Here is a 21,403-nt window from a genome sequence, read left to right as displayed (position 1 = left end):
GCTATGGCACTTGAAGGAGAGATCAGAGAATACATGTAAATGCTTATTAATGTAGTTACATAGGAGCTTTTTTGTTGACCTTGAATATGATTCTTGAAGTCACTTATGTTGTAACTTTTTAATGAGCAAAGATAATGTAAGTGTATAATTTAATTAGTCTAAAATTGTTTTTTGGATTCAAATACATTTAGAACTGCATAATTTGTAACTTTAAACTTGTGAGGTGTACAAGTGAGGTCACAAAACAAAATAAGGTTAACGAAAAAAGTTCCCATTCAGTTCTCCATGCATGACTTCCTGTATAACTACATTAACATATCTTCAGTACTTTTGGAATGAAAAGAGTACAAGAAACTTTTGACTCACCTTGTGTAATATCATATTTCACATGTAAAAATTCATTGTAAATTATATTTACTATCTTAATATATGATTCTAAATCTAAATCACTAATCTAGGAAGATGAGTACATACTTTTTTGCTTATTAGAAATGTAATAAATATTAATAGGTGGCAGAATTAATAATATGTTATTATTACCTACTTTTATGCAGATTCTCTTAAAATTCCATCTTTGGTAATAGTACAAATTCAAAAGGTTTTCTAATAATTTTACTTATTTAGAATAACAAGTTCTAAGAAATTAATATTCAATATGATAAAAGTTTAAAATTTAGTTTACATATAATCGTAAATCATCTTACGTTTGTTGTAAAAATGAGTCCTCCGCAATAGCCAAGAACACACATCGTCAAAACAATCCAAATTTTCCTCTCTCTTAATGCAGGAAATCGGTCCAATATAGCAGTGATCACAGTTTCTAATAATGCAAACTGTAATTTAAACAAAAATGACTAAGTTATTAAATATTACAAAACAATATCAGTATATGTTACTAATCATTGCATTTTTAACAGTGGGTGAAGTTGACTGAATGCTAATATTTTTGAATCAGTTAATGGGCCATCTTTGGGTACAGACAGACAAAAGTGGAATGACAGTGTGGGTTGGCAAGGGAGGTGGACTATGATGACAGTAGTTGATGTGAAGAGCTACTGTTAAAAGTACATCGATTAATTTTGCAGATTAACTACAGTGGCTAGTTTGTACGTGAGAATAATAACTAAAATTTACCTTAAGATGTACTTTACCATGTTAAAATAAACATTTGATTTTTAAAAAAGCAAAGATATCCCCTAATATACTGAGCATATCAAATATTTGAATAATTCCTGTATTTTTTTTAATTGGTTTTATTAATAATTATCTTAAATTTTTGTTAAAGAATACAAGTTAATTAATGTTGTTTTGATTTCTGTTAAATGTGTAATAAAAAGTTAGCAATGGGAGTAATGACTGTGTGATTTCTGAAACTCTTCTTACTGTGATTTAATTATTTGTTTAGCTATTAGTTTCTGATCATTTGTATGTATTCATATTATAAAAAAGTTTTAATCCATTAAATAACACTGAAGAAGCATATTTGATTTTAAATACAAGAAATAATGCAGAATACTTTCATGTAAATATTTCATTCTACTGTTTACACTATTTTTTTACTTATTCCTTACTACTATTTTTTTACTTATTCCTCCTTATTCTATTTTTTTACTTATTCCTGTTTACACTATTTTTTTACTTATTCCTTCATGTAAATATTTCATTCTACTGTTTACACTATTTTTTTACTTATTCCTTCCTTCCTTAGGAAGGAATAAGTAAAAAAATAGTGCTGAAAACATTTTGTGAAATTTTGACAGAGATAAATAACATCTCTTTACTATCAATTACAGCAGTTGAAAGCTTATACATAGAATCTATTTCCATACGAAAACATTCTGGCAGTTACCTGCACAACCTAAAGGTAGGCAGCTGATTGGAAAGACATGGACTGGCCATCTACATGATTGAACTTTTTGACTGTCATCCATCCAGTTTGAGTGTGCAATGAAGAGTTCATTCTAATATACATACACACACAAAAAAAATTGTTCCAAGCACACTCAAACTGCCCAGGAAACATGCAGATTATTCAATGAATAATCTGCATGACCAACTGAAAGAAGAAGACAGACCAGTCAAAGTCAACTGATCAACTCTTAATTGCAAGATAAATAATATATATCTTTGCAACGTGACAACATGTGGAGAAACTTCCTTTTTCTCTTTTCTTCCTTACACTTTCGTTCCTGCCTGAGGATCATCCATGCTTTGCTTCTTAGCCATCTTAAACATCTAGCTAGCTGAGTGATTTGAATTATCATCATAATTATGCAAACTGTAATTGATTCCTATTTCCTCTTTTAAAACATTTGGTCTCAACTTAAATTAAATGACTAAGTATTACTAATTTATTAATTAATATAACTTATTAAGTAATAAATAATTTAAAAAATTACCTGACTATCCAAGCCCAAGGTTAACAACATGAAAAAGAATAAAAATGCCCACAATGGTGCAATGGGAAGTCTTGCTACAACTTCTGGATAAACAATAAATGCAAGTCCTGCTCCTTGATCGACCACGTGTTCAACGTCAACTCTTAATTCATGTGCAAGATAACCAATCACAGAAAATATAACAAATCCAGCAAAAATACTGGTTAGAATATTGCTAACAGAAACAATTAAAGAATCTCTGCAAAATTAAAAATAAAATTACTTTAAAATACAGTTCTAATAAATTTGTGTATCAATCAATTTAATTATAATTTTAAGAAATGCATAAATAAACTTTTAAGATATACAATATTTTATTTGGTAAAGTATAATTCATTTCATAAAGTGAATTTTTTTAAACAGACTAAAGTTAAAATTAATTAGATCTTAATATAAACTTTAAACACAGTAATCCCTACATTTATGAAAATATAGGAGATCCTTGTTACTTCGAAATTCATGGGACAAAATAATCACGACTTTAAATTATCCGAGATTTTCATATTTCTGTAAAATATGCCAAATGCCATGTACTGATGTAATTTATTAAGCAACCAAAATACAGTTACTTATACAGAATGCTATTTTCATCTATATACATAAAACTACTTGTCCTGACTGACTGATTCATCATCGCCCAGAGCAAACCGTTGAACCTAAAGTGGTGAAATTTGGTACACAGTTAGTGTGCGTTTCCATGACATACCCTAAGAAGCGGTTTTTCGAAATTCCCTGCAAGGGAGAGGGAGAGCATTAAGGCTTAACCGAAAGAATGGCTTCTACTCTACTATTTTAGATGTGATTTTTTGTTTCTGATGGTAATAACTTAATTTCCAAACGTACAATATTTACATATTACGATTTTTTAACCAAATGTTTGAACCGTTTAAATTTGAATTTGTTATTACATATTTGTTTGATTATAGTGTGGCCGTCTAACTCTTTTGCCCTTGGGTAGGATTATCTTTTCCATGAAAATAAGTAGAACAAGAGACAGTGTGGGGCCCTGGGGCCAAACGGACAGAGAAAGAGTCACTTTTGGTGAGAACCTCGAAGAAGTAGAGAGGGAAAAAGAGTGCTCCAGACCTTGAGAAGGACGATCCAAGATTGAGAGGTGCCGAAGAAGTTAGAAAGAAAAAATAGACTATGGACAGAAAACCTTGAGGACAAACAATGAAATCAGGAATAGACGAAAGGTCTACAACAAGAAGAGGGTCATGAATAAAGGAGAGTTACGAAGTGATGTCCTATCCAAGAGCACGTTGCTACAAAAAACCCCAGGTATTTCAATTCCTTTCCTATCACTTTTGCTTTTTTTCCATTTTCCTTAATTGTAAGAAAGTTATAAGTTAGTATAAGTTGATATGACCTAGTTAGTTAGTTAGTTAGTTATTTATTGATTAAAATACCAAAAAGGTACATTCCTGATACCGTAGTATAACATAACTGGATGCAAGCACGACAAATGATAAGATACATTAGATGAGAGTGTAGATTACAATACATAGGAACGTAGATACGGCAAATTAAAATACCGTATACAGTGTAAATAAAAATAATAATAATACAATGATGCACTCAAAGTGCAATGACATCACAAAGACAAGATTATTAAATTTATACATGAGAATTAAAATGTAAAACAAAGTTATGATAAAAAAAAAATAAGGGGATAAAATACAGTTAAATACAATACAAATACATATGATAAAATAAAGAGAAAAATAAACTGCAATATTTACAAATATTTACAAAATCTACAATGAATTGTGCAATACACAAGCAGAGGCTGGAAGAACATGCTGAGGAGTAGACTGAGAATCGCCGCTAACCGTTGCCAAGAATTCAGTAAGCAGGTACAGATGTTCTTTTAAAATACACAGAAATAAGGTGGAAAAAGGCACTGTAGGTGTCTTTATATTTAAGAAGACTGTCCAGATGTTGAGGGGACCAGTTGTCGTTGTGGGTCTCGATGGTCGTCTTGAGGTGAAGTCGTTCCAACTCCAGAAGCGGGCACTGCAGGGTGTAGTGGGTGCTGCCATCAGAGGTTCCACAGATGGTGCAAGAAGGGTTAGTTGTCCCTTTAAACCTAGCCAGGTAGGTAAAGAACCTACCATGGTTGGTCAGAAACTGACAAAGATGGTGGTTGGGAGTGTACCACTTAAGAGTCAGGAATTCATTTATATTTGGAATAAAGTTAAAGGTGATGGAGTCGTTATGATTCCATTCGTCCTGCCAAGAGGCAAAGAGATGCTGCCAAAAGATGCCTTTGATGGCCCTGATGTTAATTTTATTATAAGAGAAGGGCAGGGAGTAGTCAGTAGAAGCTTGTTTAGCAATAGCATCTGCCCTCTCATTACCATGGGTGTCCTGGTGAGCTCTGGTCCAGCTGATGTGAAAATGGTTGGGAGAGTGGATAACAGTTTCGTGAATGCCAGTGGCAATGGGATGATAAGTCTTGGCCTGAAGGAGTGCCACTGCAGAAGCTGATATGACCTACGTTTGATTGTCATGCGTGTGAGAATTTTATATATTTAGATTGTTATAAATTAAATAATTACTATGGTGTCTGAAATAACGTCGGCCATGATTTTACTTTGTTAATTTTTTTAAAAAATATTATTGTGATAGTGGTGAAACACCAGAGGATGTTTTACCATTTTTGCATGTTTGTTGCAGAGGCAGTAGCCTAAAAGGGAAGGTCGTCTCTGTAATTTTTGTAATTTCCGATGGATAACTGATGGTGTGCAACGACAAAAAGGATAAGGCAACGACAAAAGTTTTATCTTTGTCAATGCTCCGTATTTTTACATTTTATTATTTATTTAAATTTAGGGTGTTTCAGATAACGTCATTTATGTTTCAAAAAAAAAATTAAACTCAGATTTATCGTATCTCGAAATCCCATAATATTTGAAACTTGAATTTAGGTGCATTAGCAGTCCATAGTTTGAAACAAACCAAAATCAGTAATTTTTACCAAATTGGTAAGAACTAATGATTGAGAACCTTAGCAAAGTACCAAGGGAGGGTTATTTCTATCAAATTGCAAAATTCAAGCGGGGCGAAGCCGAGGGTAACAGCTAATTAATTAATAATAATACAGTCAAAACTTGGTTTTCGAACTTAATTCGCTCTTAAAAGTTGTTTGAAAACAGAAACAAAATTTCTCATAAGAAACAATATAAAACGAATTAATCCGTTCCTGATGGCCAAAAGAAAGCCTTTTTTTTTTAAACCTTTTTATCTGTATTTCATGCATAAAAATGCCTACAAATGAATGTAATATTATCTATATCTATTATATATATATATTAAAAGTAAAATGTTCTGTCATCTATAACAGAAACCAAAACTAAAACCAACACTTTATAAAGAAGTGGTATAAATAGAGACTCAACTCTGACTGTCTGCATGAAATATAACCAAATCAATCAAAACCAGCAACAAGTACTTTACATTTAATAAAATTTAATAAGTGTTTTTGCTGCCACCAGAGGATAATTTGTAACATTTTGCATGCCAAGGTGGAGAAGTAGCTTCCAGATAAAGGTTGACTCTGCCACAGTTGTTATTTCCTGCTGGTACATGAAGGGACAGAGTGGAAGAAGGACATTTTTACAGTTCGTCCATAGGAAATTTGTAATTTTTTCCAAATTTATAATAAGTACTTATTATAATGGAAAGTATGGATAGTTTCAATTATAATTTTAATATGAATAAATTAATTAATTTTAGTTTCAGTTTTGGTGTAGAGGCCAGAGTTTTAATTATTAGTTAATTAAAACTAAAAATAATAAAGTGACTATGTACTTTTAATATATAATAAATATTAATAAATTTTTTTTTATTTAATTTAACTTAAGCATATTTAAACATGAATTCTTGGATGTCATTTATATGTGAATGTCAATTAACATGGCTTTTATTAATTAATTTGATATAGATTCAATTGTGGTGTGTACCAAATAACAGCAATAGTATATTTCTCACACAGGCATTGAAATCTAATTTAAATGGCAATCTTAGCACCAATAACTTCTGAGTCGGTAGTCTTGTCATTGATTGGTTGGACCACTGACTTTAACATTAGAAATATAGAGAGATGACCATCTGTGTGTCTCTAATCTGTGGCCAGCTCTTGCCAAGTATGGACAAATATGAGTTCAAAATTTTGTTTGTGAACTGAATTATTTAAAAAGAAAGGCATTCGAAACCTGAGCTTTGACTGTAATAGAAATAAATTGCAGGTAAACAGCATGTGTCCAGTGAGAACCTCATGGGTTGCCAGATAGGTTTTATAAAAAGTAAAGCAGAATTCCTTGAAATGTGTGAAAATTATTTTTAAAGGGGCCCAAAAAGTAGTAAGTCACCAAAATGTAGTAGCCTAGAGCCCTTCAAGTGTCTCAATCTGCTACTTGTAGCAGATCACGTACAATCCCAAATTACACAATGTCCAGTCCTTGGAAATATGGTATCGTAGCTGAACAGCTAGGTCATGTACATTACTTAATTGAACTCGATGATAAATACATAATAAAAAGGCATTATGATAAACTACAACTGTGTAAAATTAACAAACAGAGAAATCCTATTCAAATAGGATTTGACTTCAACAAAAAGAAAATTGACATGTGCAATGACATAATAAACAATAGAGACTCATCCCCAGCTAGTGCTAGTCCACACAATTAGCTACGACAAAGGAACTGTAACAACTCTACTCAACAAAAAGGAGACAATGACGAAAACAGCTTCCGAACAGCCCCCAGAGAAAGAGGAGGGAGAATCTAGCTGAACGACGACAAACTCAAATGAATCGAAGCCTGAAAATCAATGTGAATACAAAGACCAGTGCAATGCCTAAATCTTTAAACAAACAAATTTTAAACAATATTTTATTAAGCATGGGAGAATTGTTATGTATGTAAACCTCCAGGAGATAACCCATACGAAATTGCCCCTTGACCTAGTTAGGCAACCCTGCACCCCTGACCTTTGTCATGTTGCTTTGTCTTTGGGCAGTCATGCATTAGCTGTAGTGACACAAAGACCTGGAGGCACAAAGTTACATTGTATTATAATAAAGTTAATTATAAATGTTAACAAGTAATTGTTTATTTTACAGACACATCAAGAAGCCAGATTGCAAAATAATTTATCATCATATAAGCATCTCAAAACCTGATGTTATTAATCAAAGCCAAACTATCATCGCAATGTGTCGGGCTATTTTTTGCTACTATTAATAATTAGATTTTAAGTAATTTGGTACTAGAGGTAGATGTTAGGCATCATCTCTTATTGAAATTAATAATTATAATAATATAATATTTTATTAAATAACTTGTTCTCTGTATTACTGTAATACAGTTAGAATTCTTGACAGTAAAAACATGAATTTTTGGTTCTCAAAATTTTTTTACTCATGTAATTGTGTGACATTTTTAAAGTTTATCATATAAAAATAAATGTAAATTGGGAAAAAAATCTGATATGGTGCAATTTCATTTTACACGGGTTTCACTTTACTGTATTTAGAAATATACATTACCGATGTTTTATGTTTAGAATAAATTTTACTTTTTAATAAAAATAAAGTAGGACACTTAAATCATCCATTTTTCAGCTGTAGAATTTCCAGCAAAGATTCAGGGATAATTATCACCAAACATCAAACCAATTTTTCTTTATTTAACTCAAGTGTTATGATTTAAGTTGAAACTGTCAAATGCAACTGATTAAAATAAAACTACATCTGAAAATTCTGCTTTGAAAACATTTTAAGATAGTAAAAAAATGTATCAATGACACCGTTTCATAAAAATTATCATTTATGTTCCTAAATCAGAAAATGATTCATATTTATAGTTTATATAAAAATCACTTCACTTACTTGTAACAGTTATTGTGAAACTTATTATAAGATGAAAGAGTTATCAATCCACCCCAAGCAGGACTTAAAGCAAAAAATATTTGCACTGCTGCATCTCCCCAAACCTATTATAAAATATAAATTTAATTATTAATGAATTGTAAAACGATACTTCAAAAATTTTAAAGTTATTTTTGAAAAATTTTCCAACTTCAAAAGTTTTCTGTTTTGTATAAAATTATTAAATTCATTAGCATTATTTTTTCTGTTTTTGACTTTCTTTGCCCTATGAGCACTAAGAGAACTTTTTTCTATGCCCATTAAAAATTTCTAGATTGCTTACTCAGATTTGATCCTGGGTCCCCACTGCATAGACTGATGCCTTAACCATTACCTTGGACATCAAATTTATATTATAAATAGTTACTTAAATAAATTTGTAATTTTCCAATAAAATGCTTTCACAAATAGAATGCTTCTCATTATTAAAAAGTAATTCTATTTCTTCATTCATTCCAAGTGACTGTTCTGTCAGCTCTAACTTGGCCCCCATAAACAAAATCCTGGCTACACCTTGTTAAATAACTAAAGGAAAGATAACCATAGTAACTGGCATAGAGATTGCCTCTAGCATAATGGATCAGGCAAGAAGCTATGATACTACTTTAAGTGTTAAACATGGTCTTTCCATCGTGCAATTACTACATACTGACAAAGAGAAGGTAAAATAAATGAATAAGGCAAGAATGTATAGGGTTCAAAAGAAAGTCAGTACATTCCTATAACTTTTAAACAACCTGTTCTAACATCAGGAAAGTAATTGGCACCTACAGGAATGTAAGTGACAATGAAAAGTTTATTGGATGCAACTTTAGCACTCTTAGTGGCAAAATACAGAAGAACTGAAGAAAACTAAGAAATTAACAGAAATAAACAAAAAATTCTAATTGCAAAATGAAAGAGCATTCTTTATTTAGTACAAAACAATATTTGGTTTACCAGAAGCACTTACAGAAAAGAGCGAAAAACTTAGTAGCAAACAGTTATGCACAAAACAACACAGATGTAACATAAATTTGTGCAGCACAGATGCAACTAACTTGCCTAGTAGTATACTGTACCCAGTTTTAAAAGTGTACCCCCATGTACTTTTGGATTTGAGATGGGACAGAACATCTCAAACAGTATGTATCATTGCACAGACTACAGAATTACAGGCATTGACAATGAACTCCTTTAAATTTGTCATGGTGAAAGGTTCTGTAATGAAAAACTTGATTTTTCAGGTCTCTCCAAATGAAAAAGTCCATTGGGGTTAAGTTGGGTGACTGTGTTGGACCAGTGGCGTGCCGTGACATTTGATAATAGGGAAGCTGTGTTTCTGTAAGAAGCCGACTTCCAGGGGCAATCAGTTAACTGCGCGTCAGTAATGGTCTAGGGTCCATTCGTACATGGGTGGTGGCTGTAGAGACAAAGACGACAAGTATCTGACAAAAACCGTTTATTTTAACATAAAATAAACATATACTATGTACAAAATAGTTTGCTTTAGAACAATCAGCCGTTCAGACATCCTGAGAGTCGATGTGGTTCTTTGATGGTCGATCGAAGGTGGCCCCGGGACAGTGGCGTTGACAAGTCCGTAAGGTACGGGGAAACTTCGTCCATTGGCGTCGGGGACGCGGTCTAAGTCCGAAGTGGCACGGGTTACAGGTTGGCACAATAGACGAGGAACTGTTTTTTTGCGCGTCGACACACGGCGTTTTGGTTATTCGGAACATTAACCGAGTGCCAGGTGTCCTCGATTGTCAGAGATTATATCAATCTCCGTTCTTTCTTTCATCCATTTTGATTGGTTGTTCTTCCTCAATCACGCTTCCCGAGTGGTTGATCCCTCGTTACTAAACGTAATGAGACTCTTACCTGGAGAGTGAGAAAAATCAAAATCGAAGACGAATTCGATCTTCCACAGATCCTAGGACGACTTCCTTCCACGATTTATGGTTTCTGCCTGGCAGTTTGATAAAAACAATGGGTGTCCGACTATAAACGACTTTTACCTATGTTTTTTTAAACTAATACATTTTTCTCTAAATTAACCGTTTTTTCGAGTCTTCCGTGGCGGGTGAGACCCGTCCGGTACGTGACATTTCCATAAAAGTTTTAAACAAATACTGGAAATGACAAAAATGAACAATTTATGTATTTTAATTCTAAAATACAAATAATACATACATAATACAAATTGATACGATACAAACAATGATAGAAAAAGTTGTTTTTTTTTAATTTTTTATAAACTAATTCTATTAGGCGATTTTTCCGCAAAGTCGTTAATTACTTTATCATAAAAGTCGCTGGTCGTCGACTCTATCAACGTATTTAAAAGGACTTTTTCTATCAAGCAACGCTAGCGACGACAATCTTTCCTCCGACCGAGTGTTCCTGGCCAATGTATGAATTCGCTCCGTAGTCGAAAAACTGCACTCATAAGACCCACTGGTACCGCAAAAATTAACGATATTAAATCGTATAATTCTTTTATTACGTCTTTGTTCGGATCGACATTAATTTTAATATGTTTTATGTCTAAGAGTTACTTGTCAATATAGTCCGGACACGAATATAAATATTGCGATTCGCTACGTAATTTAGATAAATCAAAAAGTTTCCATAAAATTTACTTAATTTAAAGAATTAGAGCACGCTTGGAAAAATTATTAATAATTTTAATATTATGAAAAACATTTAAAGTGATAAAAATTCTAAAGATTTTGTCTGAAAATCTGTCAATATAATTATAATTTTCTTTTAATTATACTGTAATTAAATATAACTTTGCAAAAAAATGTACATAAAAATAACATTGAACACTCTACTTTTTAAATCGTAAACAATTCACTTAGTCAGATAACTCCCTACCCAGTGGCTAAGGGATAGAATCGTTGGAAGCGTTACACGTGTGTAGTTTCCACCAGCTAAACCGGCTGAGGTTGGTGCTGTGTAAAGCGCATGCGCCGATGCCCTCTGGCTGCTTTACACCATTCATTTATTCTTGCCGTGAAAGCTGTCTCCAAAGCGATTCCATTCCGCCACTGACATTCGAATATACAATAGGAATCTTCTCGTTTTTTTCACATGTAGTTTAGAAATTTGTAAAAGATACATAATGCAGTTATAATAAAATATTAATTTTAATTAATTCAAAGTACGTTAAAATATGAAAATTTATATTTTAGAAAATACAAGGGAAGGTCATTGGAAGGTGGAAGCGCTGCTTCCACCGCTTCCAATGATGGCACGCCACTGGTGTTGGACATTCCATACAACCACCATATCCAATAACTGTGTTGCCAAAATATAGGAAATCAGTTTTCTGCCAATGATTTCTTAGTGTTTTCTGCTCTTTCCTGTAAGTGTTAAAACTGAATGAAGTATTGTTTTGTAATAAATAAACAATGCTCTTTCATTTTGTAATTAAATTTTTTTGAAGAAGTGGTATTCCAATGTATCACTAGTGGTTTTGATTGTTCGCATGCTATTTATATTTTTTATGTGTAATGATGTTATGCAAACACTTCAAGTGCATTTTAAATGGAAAGCAAGTGGTTGGGTGTGTTGATGTTGTGGTAGCTCATACACAACTTTTACTTTAAGAGTAACACTGAGGAGGGGTTGGATGAATATACCAACCCGAAATGCATATGTCATTTTTTAAGGAATAAAAGAGAGTTCCTAACTTAAAGTTTTGCTGTGAGACTGTCTGCCAAAACCCTTTTGGATTACAGAGACGAATTATATACATTACCTACATAGTTTCTTAGATATTTTCCTTAATTCCTTATTTCACTGGTAAAGATGGTAAAGTAGCATTCAATTGACTGTGTGCATGGTCACTTTCCTATAGATGCAATTACCTCTGTGATGCTACAATAGGTAGTTTAAAAGTTATACAGGGGGTATAGAGTAATAGCTCATATACAAGTTTCCTTTAAACCTTGTATATGAGCTGTTGCAAATGAAAGTGGTTTAAGACCATTTATTTTTAAATCAACACTAAATATAACTTTATCAAAAACTGGAACTGTACATATAGAGTCGCAAATCACACCTAAACTCAAATTTTCCAGCAAATAAACATAAAAAACTTACAGATTGAATGTTTTTGGCCACAAATTTATCAACCTTCTTCAGGAAAAAATAAACAGAAAAAGCATTCTATAAATAGAACATTGCCGCCTTGTAAATTTTAAAAGAACGTAAATGTTCGATCTGCAAGTTTTTTTTACGTTTATTTGCTGGAAAATTTGAGTTTAGGTGTGGTTTGCGACTCTATATTTTTAAATCGATATATTTAAAGCTTTGCATTTGTATTGATTCAAAAATATCAGTAACTGATAATATGTTAGTATGATTTTTCACTGATTTTAATATAGGGTGTTTCAAAATGATTAGAATGGTTTCACATTGTTACAAACATAGTTTATAAATTGTCAAAACAAGGTGTAAATTTCACACACATGTAATGAAACTGTCCAAATTTAATTGCCAGTGAGTAACATGAAACTGGACTGGCTATCACAATTGCCCAATCTGAGCTATCTTCACAAATACTGTTTTATTTATTACTATTTTGTTTTATTTTATATTTTTTTGTTTATTTGTTGTTTTAATTTATTTTGATTTTACTTTACTAGAAAATAAAAATTAATAAAATTATCTTAAATAAAAAAAAAAAACAAATTAAAAAAAAAGCCAGCTATCACTTTACCCTGGCATGGTATACAGGTTGACTTTCAAAAATCCAGCAATCAATAATCTGGTTCCTTCAGAATTCCGGCATGGATTTTGGAGCACATTTTAAAATTTACCGTATTGGCACACCACTGTTTTCTGGAGATGCCTAACTAAACTTCTGTAGAACTGTTTTATTTAGTTGATGAATATTAAAATTTTATTTGCCTTTCATTTAGTGTTTAATTTTCTTTCTTTAAAGGATTACACAGGTAGTCATTTTCTGTCAAATATATACAGTATATACAATATAACCTTAAAAAAATCAGGCACTCCTCAGGTCCAGAGGTTGTCAGATTTTTGAATGTCAACTTGTATGTATATAAACATCACTAAGCCCAATGTATTTGTTCTGAAGCAGTGTAATTTCCCAGCAGATGATGATCTTTTAAAAAACTGAAAACATTTCTGAATAAAAAGTTTGTTTTGGTTCCCGAGTTTAGCATTTTTTTCTCATCAATTTGAACGTGGTGCCAAGTGTAAATGCTATTCCTGTTAATAAATATGTAGCTTTTTGTTTCTCATCTTTAAAGTTATAAATATCATAAAGTTTTTACAATAATTAACCATGTAATTTTAAAAATAAAACACCTTTTAGAAAACTCCTTAAACAAATTCTATTCATACTACTTTTTTCAAAGTGAAAAAAACACCTTAGAAAACAAGCATTTCTGAGATCAGCATCAACAGAAGTAAACAAAAAAAATTTCTTCTAAAATAATATATATTTATAATATATAATACATAAAATAAAATATATATACATATATTATATTATATAAATCTATATTTTCATTTTCATTAAAAAAAATTTCTTGCAATATAATATAAAACATGCAAATTTACATTTAAAAAACAAAATAAATTTACCTGAGCAGTCCCAAGCAGCTTCCAATTTGGTGTAACATAGAAAATAATACCTTCTTTAGCACCAGGTAATGTTACCCCACGGAAAAAAAGAATGACTAGAACCACATATGGAAAAAGAGCAGTAAAATAGACAACCTAAAATAAAGGAGAAACATAAAAATTAATATATATCATATAATTTATATAATGTTGTAAGTCTTTTTAATGTTAAATACTATATGATATATTAGTAAATGTATTAGTAATAATTTTGTTATGTAGATTAAAAAAACTCATGAACATCTATATTTATAAAAAATTTATTGTTACAATGTATTATAAAAGTAAATATTATTTTTATAGTTATACAAAAAAATTTGAATTCATTTTATTTGACAAACCATTACTATAGAAGAAATAAGTATAAATCAGACATTTTTCCTTCATAAGTGGTTTAAAATTTGTAATACAAAAGAAAAAAATGAAATAAATCTTAAAAATTTTTTAAAAACAAAAGAATTTGTTGTGACAAATTACTTATTGACACCTTTTTGTTCTTTTGTTCAGAACACAAGCCATGAGGTTCTTTTTTTATATACTTGTTGTAAATTCTAATTGTTTTTTCTTTGTTAATAAACATATTTTAAAATTGTTTTTTAAATTCAAAATTTGTAGCCTAAAGAGGGGTTGGAAAATAATTACCAATCTGAAATGCATAGTTAGACATTAGGCAAATAAAGAGGGTTGTTTTAATCTTGGTCTCTGTTTATTGTGGAAAATTAAGAGAGACATGATAAAAATCACTTGTTTTGCTATTGGAAGAAGAAATCTTTACTTGTATGATTCTTGATTTTATTACAGCTAGCTCTAACCATTATTTTATAGATTGAGTCAAAAGACTTGTTGGAATTCTTGCCAACAACAGGACAAATGACTTAGTGAGGACTGCAACTAATAGATATGTCATGTTTTTACTCATTTTCCAGTCTCTATTCTTCATGTTTTGTCCTGGTAGGAACTTAACTTCTGGTAGCATAAGTGGGATAACTCAGACTCGTATTACCATAAAATTCATCTCAAACATCAACAACTCTATCAATAGACACAAGCTACACCCAAATCATAAAATACTGAATGATTTCCCCTGTTTTGGAAGTGTTTCTTGTTACAAAAGCTATAAAAATCACCCCTCCCTTTTCCTTCTCAAGAACTAAGCAAGAAGTATCTGTAATCCATTTTCAATTACCCTTCAGTTTTTAACAAAATAATATACACATTTCTCAGAATGACCCGTCTCATTCATTTGTAGCTGGACACAGTGCTATTAACATAACAATTTAACTAGTTTGCTTACAGATTACATTCATCTTTACCATGTATTTTATCTTTACTGTACTGTACCAATAATCTTTTAAAAATATGAGAAATAACTGTTCTGTCAAAAAAGAACTAGAGATTTTAACTTGGCATAAAAACCAATGGTGACATCCTGCATAAAACTTCCAGAGTTCAAAATTCACAAGCAAAGACTTTGAGGATGGCTTGTTAATGAATTTTTACTTCAATAAAATAATCAAGGCCAAAAAAAGAAAAAGCAATGCATCTTTTCTTGACCTTGATTATTTTGTTATAGGAAGTGAAAGGAAATTACTTTCAGAAGAGATGGATAAAGAATTATTTTAATTTTTTGATAGAGAACAATTTTCAAGAGCCATTTCTAATGTTCTTCTGAAAGCAAAAAAAATAGCTGAACAGCTTGCCCTAGAATGTTACGAGGCATCAGACAAGTTTATTGCTCAATGGAAAATGATTTGGCATTGCCATGCAGATGTAAACAAACAGCAGCCAGAAAATACCTGATTATTTAACCAATAAAACTAGATCACTACGTTGAGTCATCAAGATGAACAGATGGAAGCAGAACTACAGACTGTAATATTCAGAATATAAACCAGTGGTGCAGTTTGATTATCCAGCAGGAAGGACAAACAATCTAAAAGATGAAGATACTATAATTGCAAACACTGGATGTGCCAAAAGAGCTGTTGCACTTTTTGGTTGAGCTTTGTGGCCCAAATTACTGGAATTCTGTATTTTCAATAAGTCATCTAGAAGAATTCCACCCAAAGTTTTTCCATTTCTATGTATTCTGAAAAATGTTTGTGGCATCAACTTAAATAAATGAATGACAGCAGAAAATATACAGCAGTGAATCAGAAAAATTTGGGCAAGAATGTCTCTGATCTTTGATAAAGCACCAATACATGTTATAACTGAAGTTCAAGAATTGCTTCATGCCATGGATACTGATCTGGTTCTCATTCCTGCAAAGTGCATGAATTTTGTTTAACTGGTAGACATGGTCTGGAACAAACTCTTCAAAACAAGTCTGACAGTACAGTAGTAAAAACATGCAGAAAAAAATAAAGATACAAAAGACCAACTTGCCAAGCCAATCAAGATGTGATCAACTGAGTATCCTTTGTATGAGATTCCGATCACGTTCAGTTTTATTAGTATTAAGTAGATATAAGTCTTCCTATTAACAGCCACTTGGCACTAACTTCTTCACTTAGCTATTCATGGCATCAGTCAATTATTGGTGTTTGTTACACTCAGGTTTTCTTTTAGACCCTTTGGGGGACTACAGCCTTGCAGCATAAAAACTGCACACCAACAACAAACATAGAGGGTACTGCTGCCATGTATGCTGTTCAGAGGGATCCTACCTTTCTCTACTGTTTATCTCCTCTCCCTCCTTCTTCTCCTTACCCTCTTTTCTGCTGACTAAACACTTTGTGTACAGCCGATGTCTTTCTTGTATTTATGAATGTATGAGATTCCATTTCAAAAGAAACCATTGAATGTTTGTTGAAGGTGTGCAGTATCAGTAATGTGTTAGACAGAACTGAGAATGCATTCTATTATGACAATGTAGCAAAAACCTTTAGGCACTATGGCATTAAACTAAAACAAGAATTTTTGATACTTTGACAATGATGTGGACAACAAATTGTTCAATGGTTTTAGTTCAGATAGGGATAACAGTCAAACCTTGGGGGAGCCGTTTCGGCCAACGGGAGAAGGTGTGTGTGTGTACTTGTGCTCCGTTTTTGGATTGCGTTTTCTCCGGAATTTCTCGCTGGTTTTTTGACTATGATAGACTGATGGATTCAGCTTTACGTGCTTGTTTTACTAAAATCGTGAGTGCTTGTTTTACTAAAATCGGATAATTATTTTCGGAGTTATTGCCATCCGAACTTTTGGACACTGGTCGGCCCACATCAGGCCCCCTGTCTGCGATCCGTTTTTGTTCCTGACAGTTTTCGTTAGTCTGCTGGCTCACTTACCCGCTCTGTAAATTTGGTCTTAGTCCGTGCATTATTCGCCGAGCTATCATCAAGTAAACTCTTACCGTTAGACAATGGACTGTATCTTCGCCACGTGGTCGGACTAGCCACTCGGCGGGACGAAGCCGGTTCGGCGTATTGCGTGCTACGGGCTTTGGTTTTGTCTGTCGTGTATTTCCGTGGCAGGAATCAGTGTATTTTGTCACCGTGTTAGTTATATGTGTCAAACGTTCCGTTTCCTTCACCAATTTTCTGTTACTGGTCATCTTTTGCCGTTCGGTTTAGCGAGCGCCGATCGGCGTTTTTATTTTCCCAGCTTATTTAAAGGCTTTTGACTCACCATTTCTCTCTCAAGTCTTATTAGTCATTGCTCCCATTATGCCTAAGCACATAATTGAAGAATTTAGTACAAAATCACACAAGGTGCTTGCTGAACTCAAAGGCTACTGTGCAAATAACTACAATAATAAATTAGGTGCCAAAGAGCAAGTGCGTGTGATAACCGAACACTTCACCAGGGTCATTGACATGGCTGTGGCCTCTTTTAAGACCTACTGCTACCCAGAGTCCCTTGAACAAAAGTTAGCTACGCTTACTACCAAAGAAGATCTCATCCAATTGGTGGTAACTCAGCAGGAGAAGTCTCTGGCTATCATCTCTGAACTGAAAGCTGACCAAACCTTACTGGCAACACGGGAAGATATTAGTAAGGCTGTTGAAGCAACTAAAAGTCTGGAGGTCCAAGTTTCGGAAATTAGGGAGCTGGGTAAAACACCTGGTAATGGGGTGTGCAGTGGGGATGGTAGACAACTCTATAGTGATGCAGTAAAGTATACTACCAACTACTCAAAACCAAATAATGGGAACTCCCTGTGTACTTTATTGGTCTATCCTACCGAAAACAATGCTGGTTCGGAGGAGACCAAGATAACAATCAAGGAAAAAATTAATCCTAGTAGCATAAAGGTAGGGATCAGAGGCTTTAGGAGGATAGATAGAAAGGGAATAGCCATCAACGTTAATTCAAAAAACGAGCTGCAAGCATTAGAAAAGGAATTAAGAGAAAAGGCACCAAACTTAAAAGTTATGGTCCCCAACAAGAGAAAGCCAAAAGTCCTAATTAAAAATGTACCAAGATATTTAGAAAAAGATGAAATTATGCGCTGCATCTTCGAACAAAACGAAGCCTTACAAGCAAACCAAAGCAGAGAACAATTTGAAGAAGATCTTAACTTACGTTTTGCACTTGGTACTGGCGGTGACAATGACACTGTCAATTGGGTAGCCGATGTTTCTCCCGCCATTCTGAACATCTTTAAGAAACTTAAGAAAGTAAATATTGAATGGGTACGATGCTCCACTGAGGAACACTATTCCATTCTTCAGTGTTACAAATGTTGTGGGTTCGGCCACACCAGTAAGTATTGCGACAACCTGCAGAAGTCTGCAGTCATTGTACTGGCCACCACAGGTACAAGGACTGTCCCCACAGAAGCAAGACCCCAAAATGCCACAATTGTCATCTTCAGAAGGAGAGGAACCATATGCACAACGCCTTCGATAAAAGCTGCCCTTCATACAAGCACATCAAAAATATTATTATAAACAGGACCGATTATGGGGAGTAACCACACTGGAATTAAATTTCGGCAAGTCAATCTCCAACGCTCTATTAGTGCTACGTCCTCTCTCGGCAATGATATTACCCAGTTTGACATTGTTCTGCTCCAGGAGCCCTACTGTGTCAGGAAGAGGGTGGCCTGCATTCCTCATAGGCACTTGGTGGTGCAAGGTGTTAATAAAAGCCCATGGGCTGCTATCGTTATCCCCAATAACAGGATTGCTGTGTTCCACCACAGGCAATTTACCACTGAGTACATTACTTGCATCGAAACTCAACTTGGAGACCACAGTTTAGTGGTTATAAGTGTCTATGCACCAGGCAAGGAAAATATTGATAACATTCTTCACACAATACAAGATATAAGGCACCATTTTCAAGACAGCTCTTTCGTCATCGCCGGTGATCTTAACGCCCACTCTCCCACGTGGGGAGGTGAGGATCTTGATCCCAGGGGGGAGGCAGTCGAAAATTTTTTGGCAGGGAGCGACCTATTTGTTGCCAATGACCCCCAGTCACCACCAACATTTGTTGGACCTAATGGGAGCTCTTGGATTGATGTTACCTGTATTACTTCTGACCTGCTTCCTATGCTATCCCAATGGAAGGTCTGCAGTGAGGATAGCCTTTCCGATCACAACTATATTGACTTTACGATTAACTGCAACAGTACCGACATCTCTGTTAACCACAACAAAGTATACAGAACCACCAATGCCAGTTGGGATCGCTTCTTAAACTGCCTTGACAAGAGTACTAACCTCCTGCAATTGGCCGACAGCACTCACTCAGCTGGGGATATCATCGACGCTTACATTAACTCTATTTCCCAAGCTTGTGATGAGGCTTTCCCGGTTAACAGACCTCAAAAACATGGGGTGCCGTGGTGGAATGAGGATCTTGCCAACATGCGGTGAATCAACAAGCAGCACAGGAAATCCTACCAGTGCTGCACTACAGCTGAAAGGGACACCCTTAAACTTAGGTACTTGAACTACCAGGCCACGTACAAACAGGCCATCAAAAATGCAAAATTGAAGTTGTGGAGGGAGTACTGTTCCTTGGCCTCTTCTAACCCCTGGGGCTTCGTGTACAAGAGTTGTGCACTGAAGTTAAGGACTCCTAGCTGCCTTACTAGTTTCTGCTCTGGTACAGGTGATGCAACTACCATGGAGGAAACCGTCAACCTGCTGCTGGACACATTGTGTCCAGTGGATAACCCCTCAGAGGACGACAGCACTCATCATACTATTAGGGCAGAGTCAATTTCTTTCCTGCAAGGCCCTTGCCCACCCCCTTTCACCGAACTGGAAATCAACGCAGCGATCAAGAGGCTTGCATCCCGTAAAGCCCCGAGACTTGACGGGATCACCGCTGACATTGTCAGAAAAATTTGGGAGTGCCGTCCAACTATTCTTTTACGCATTTACAATCTCTGTCTCAGTCACAACGTTTTCCTGACTGCCTGGAAAAGGGCAAGATTAGTCTTGATCCCGAAAATTAAAGACACTATTATTAACTCACCAAATGAATACAGGAACATCTCGCTCTTACCTATATTGGGTAAGGTCATGGAAAGGTTAATCATGAATAGATTGGTTTGGCACATAGAGCAATGTGGTTATCTCAACACTCAACAATTTGGCTTCCGGACTGGAACCAGCACTATTGACGCCATTCACTCACTGATCAGCAAGATCAGGGAATTTCATAACAACTATCCATACATCCTTGGACTAAGTCTGGACATTGTTGGTGCCTTTAACTCAGCCTGGTGGCCGATGGTACTGCATAGGCTGAGGCAATGTCAGTGCCCCTTCTATATCTATAACATCATAAAAAGTTATCTACAAGACCGTTCAGTCACACTGCAAATGGGGTCCAGTTCCTACACTCATCCAATGGTTCATGGGTGCCCACAAGGCTCCGTGTTCGGGCCTTTTCTCTGGAACCTGTTATTTAATAGTTTCCTCAGCGAGAACTTTGGCTGTGACTGGAAAGTAGCATATGCCGACGATGTCATGGTGCTGGTAACTGCTTCTTCGAGGGCAGAAATTGAAAAGAAAGCCAATGACACTCTTGCTAAAATTCAACGTTGGGGCAAAACACATAAACTGGAATTCAATCCAAATAAAACTAGAGGCATCATCTTTACAAGGCCCAGGAAACCTCATCTCTATAGAAGAGTCCCGACCATCAAAATGGGGCACACCAGCGTCAGGATACAGCCTACACTGAAGTACCTTGGCATCACATTACACCATAAGCTGAGCTGGATCCCACATGTGGAAAATGTCCGCAACAAGACTAACCTACTGTTTAATGAAATGACTAAAGTGGCCAAATCTAAATGGGGTCTCTGCTCTGAAACTATGAGCATTATTTATGACACCGTCTTCCTACCAATGATTTCTTATGCGGCCCCAGTTTGGACCAATGCCCTTGGCATGACTCATCTTGATAGGAAACTGCAAAG

General features: G+C 34.3%; 1 protein-coding gene across 4 annotated transcripts in view; it reads right to left on the bottom strand.

Moving 5' to 3' along the window:
- The window catches only part of LOC136971547 (sodium-dependent proline transporter-like), a 168,667-nt gene that overhangs the window by 21,972 nt on the left and 125,292 nt on the right, over nt 1–21,403 (bottom strand). For all 4 annotated transcript variants that reach the window (XM_067266171.1, XM_067266243.1, XM_067266106.1 and 1 more), the window contains exons 7-10: nt 13,978–14,112; nt 8,335–8,438; nt 2,400–2,637; nt 705–833 (exon numbers count right to left, since the gene is read on the bottom strand). In XM_067266171.1, the coding sequence (XP_067122272.1) occupies nt 705–833; nt 2,400–2,637; nt 8,335–8,438; nt 13,978–14,112 (606 nt within the window). The remainder of the gene's footprint in view (nt 1–704; nt 834–2,399; nt 2,638–8,334; nt 8,439–13,977; nt 14,113–21,403) is intronic.

Source organism: Centruroides vittatus, unplaced genomic scaffold, assembly GCF_030686945.1.
Source record: "Centruroides vittatus isolate TY-2023 unplaced genomic scaffold, ASM3068694v2 contig_10, whole genome shotgun sequence".
Classification (NCBI taxonomy): Eukaryota; Metazoa; Arthropoda; class Arachnida; order Scorpiones; family Buthidae; genus Centruroides; species Centruroides vittatus.
This window is presented reverse-complemented; position numbering and strand designations above follow the sequence as displayed.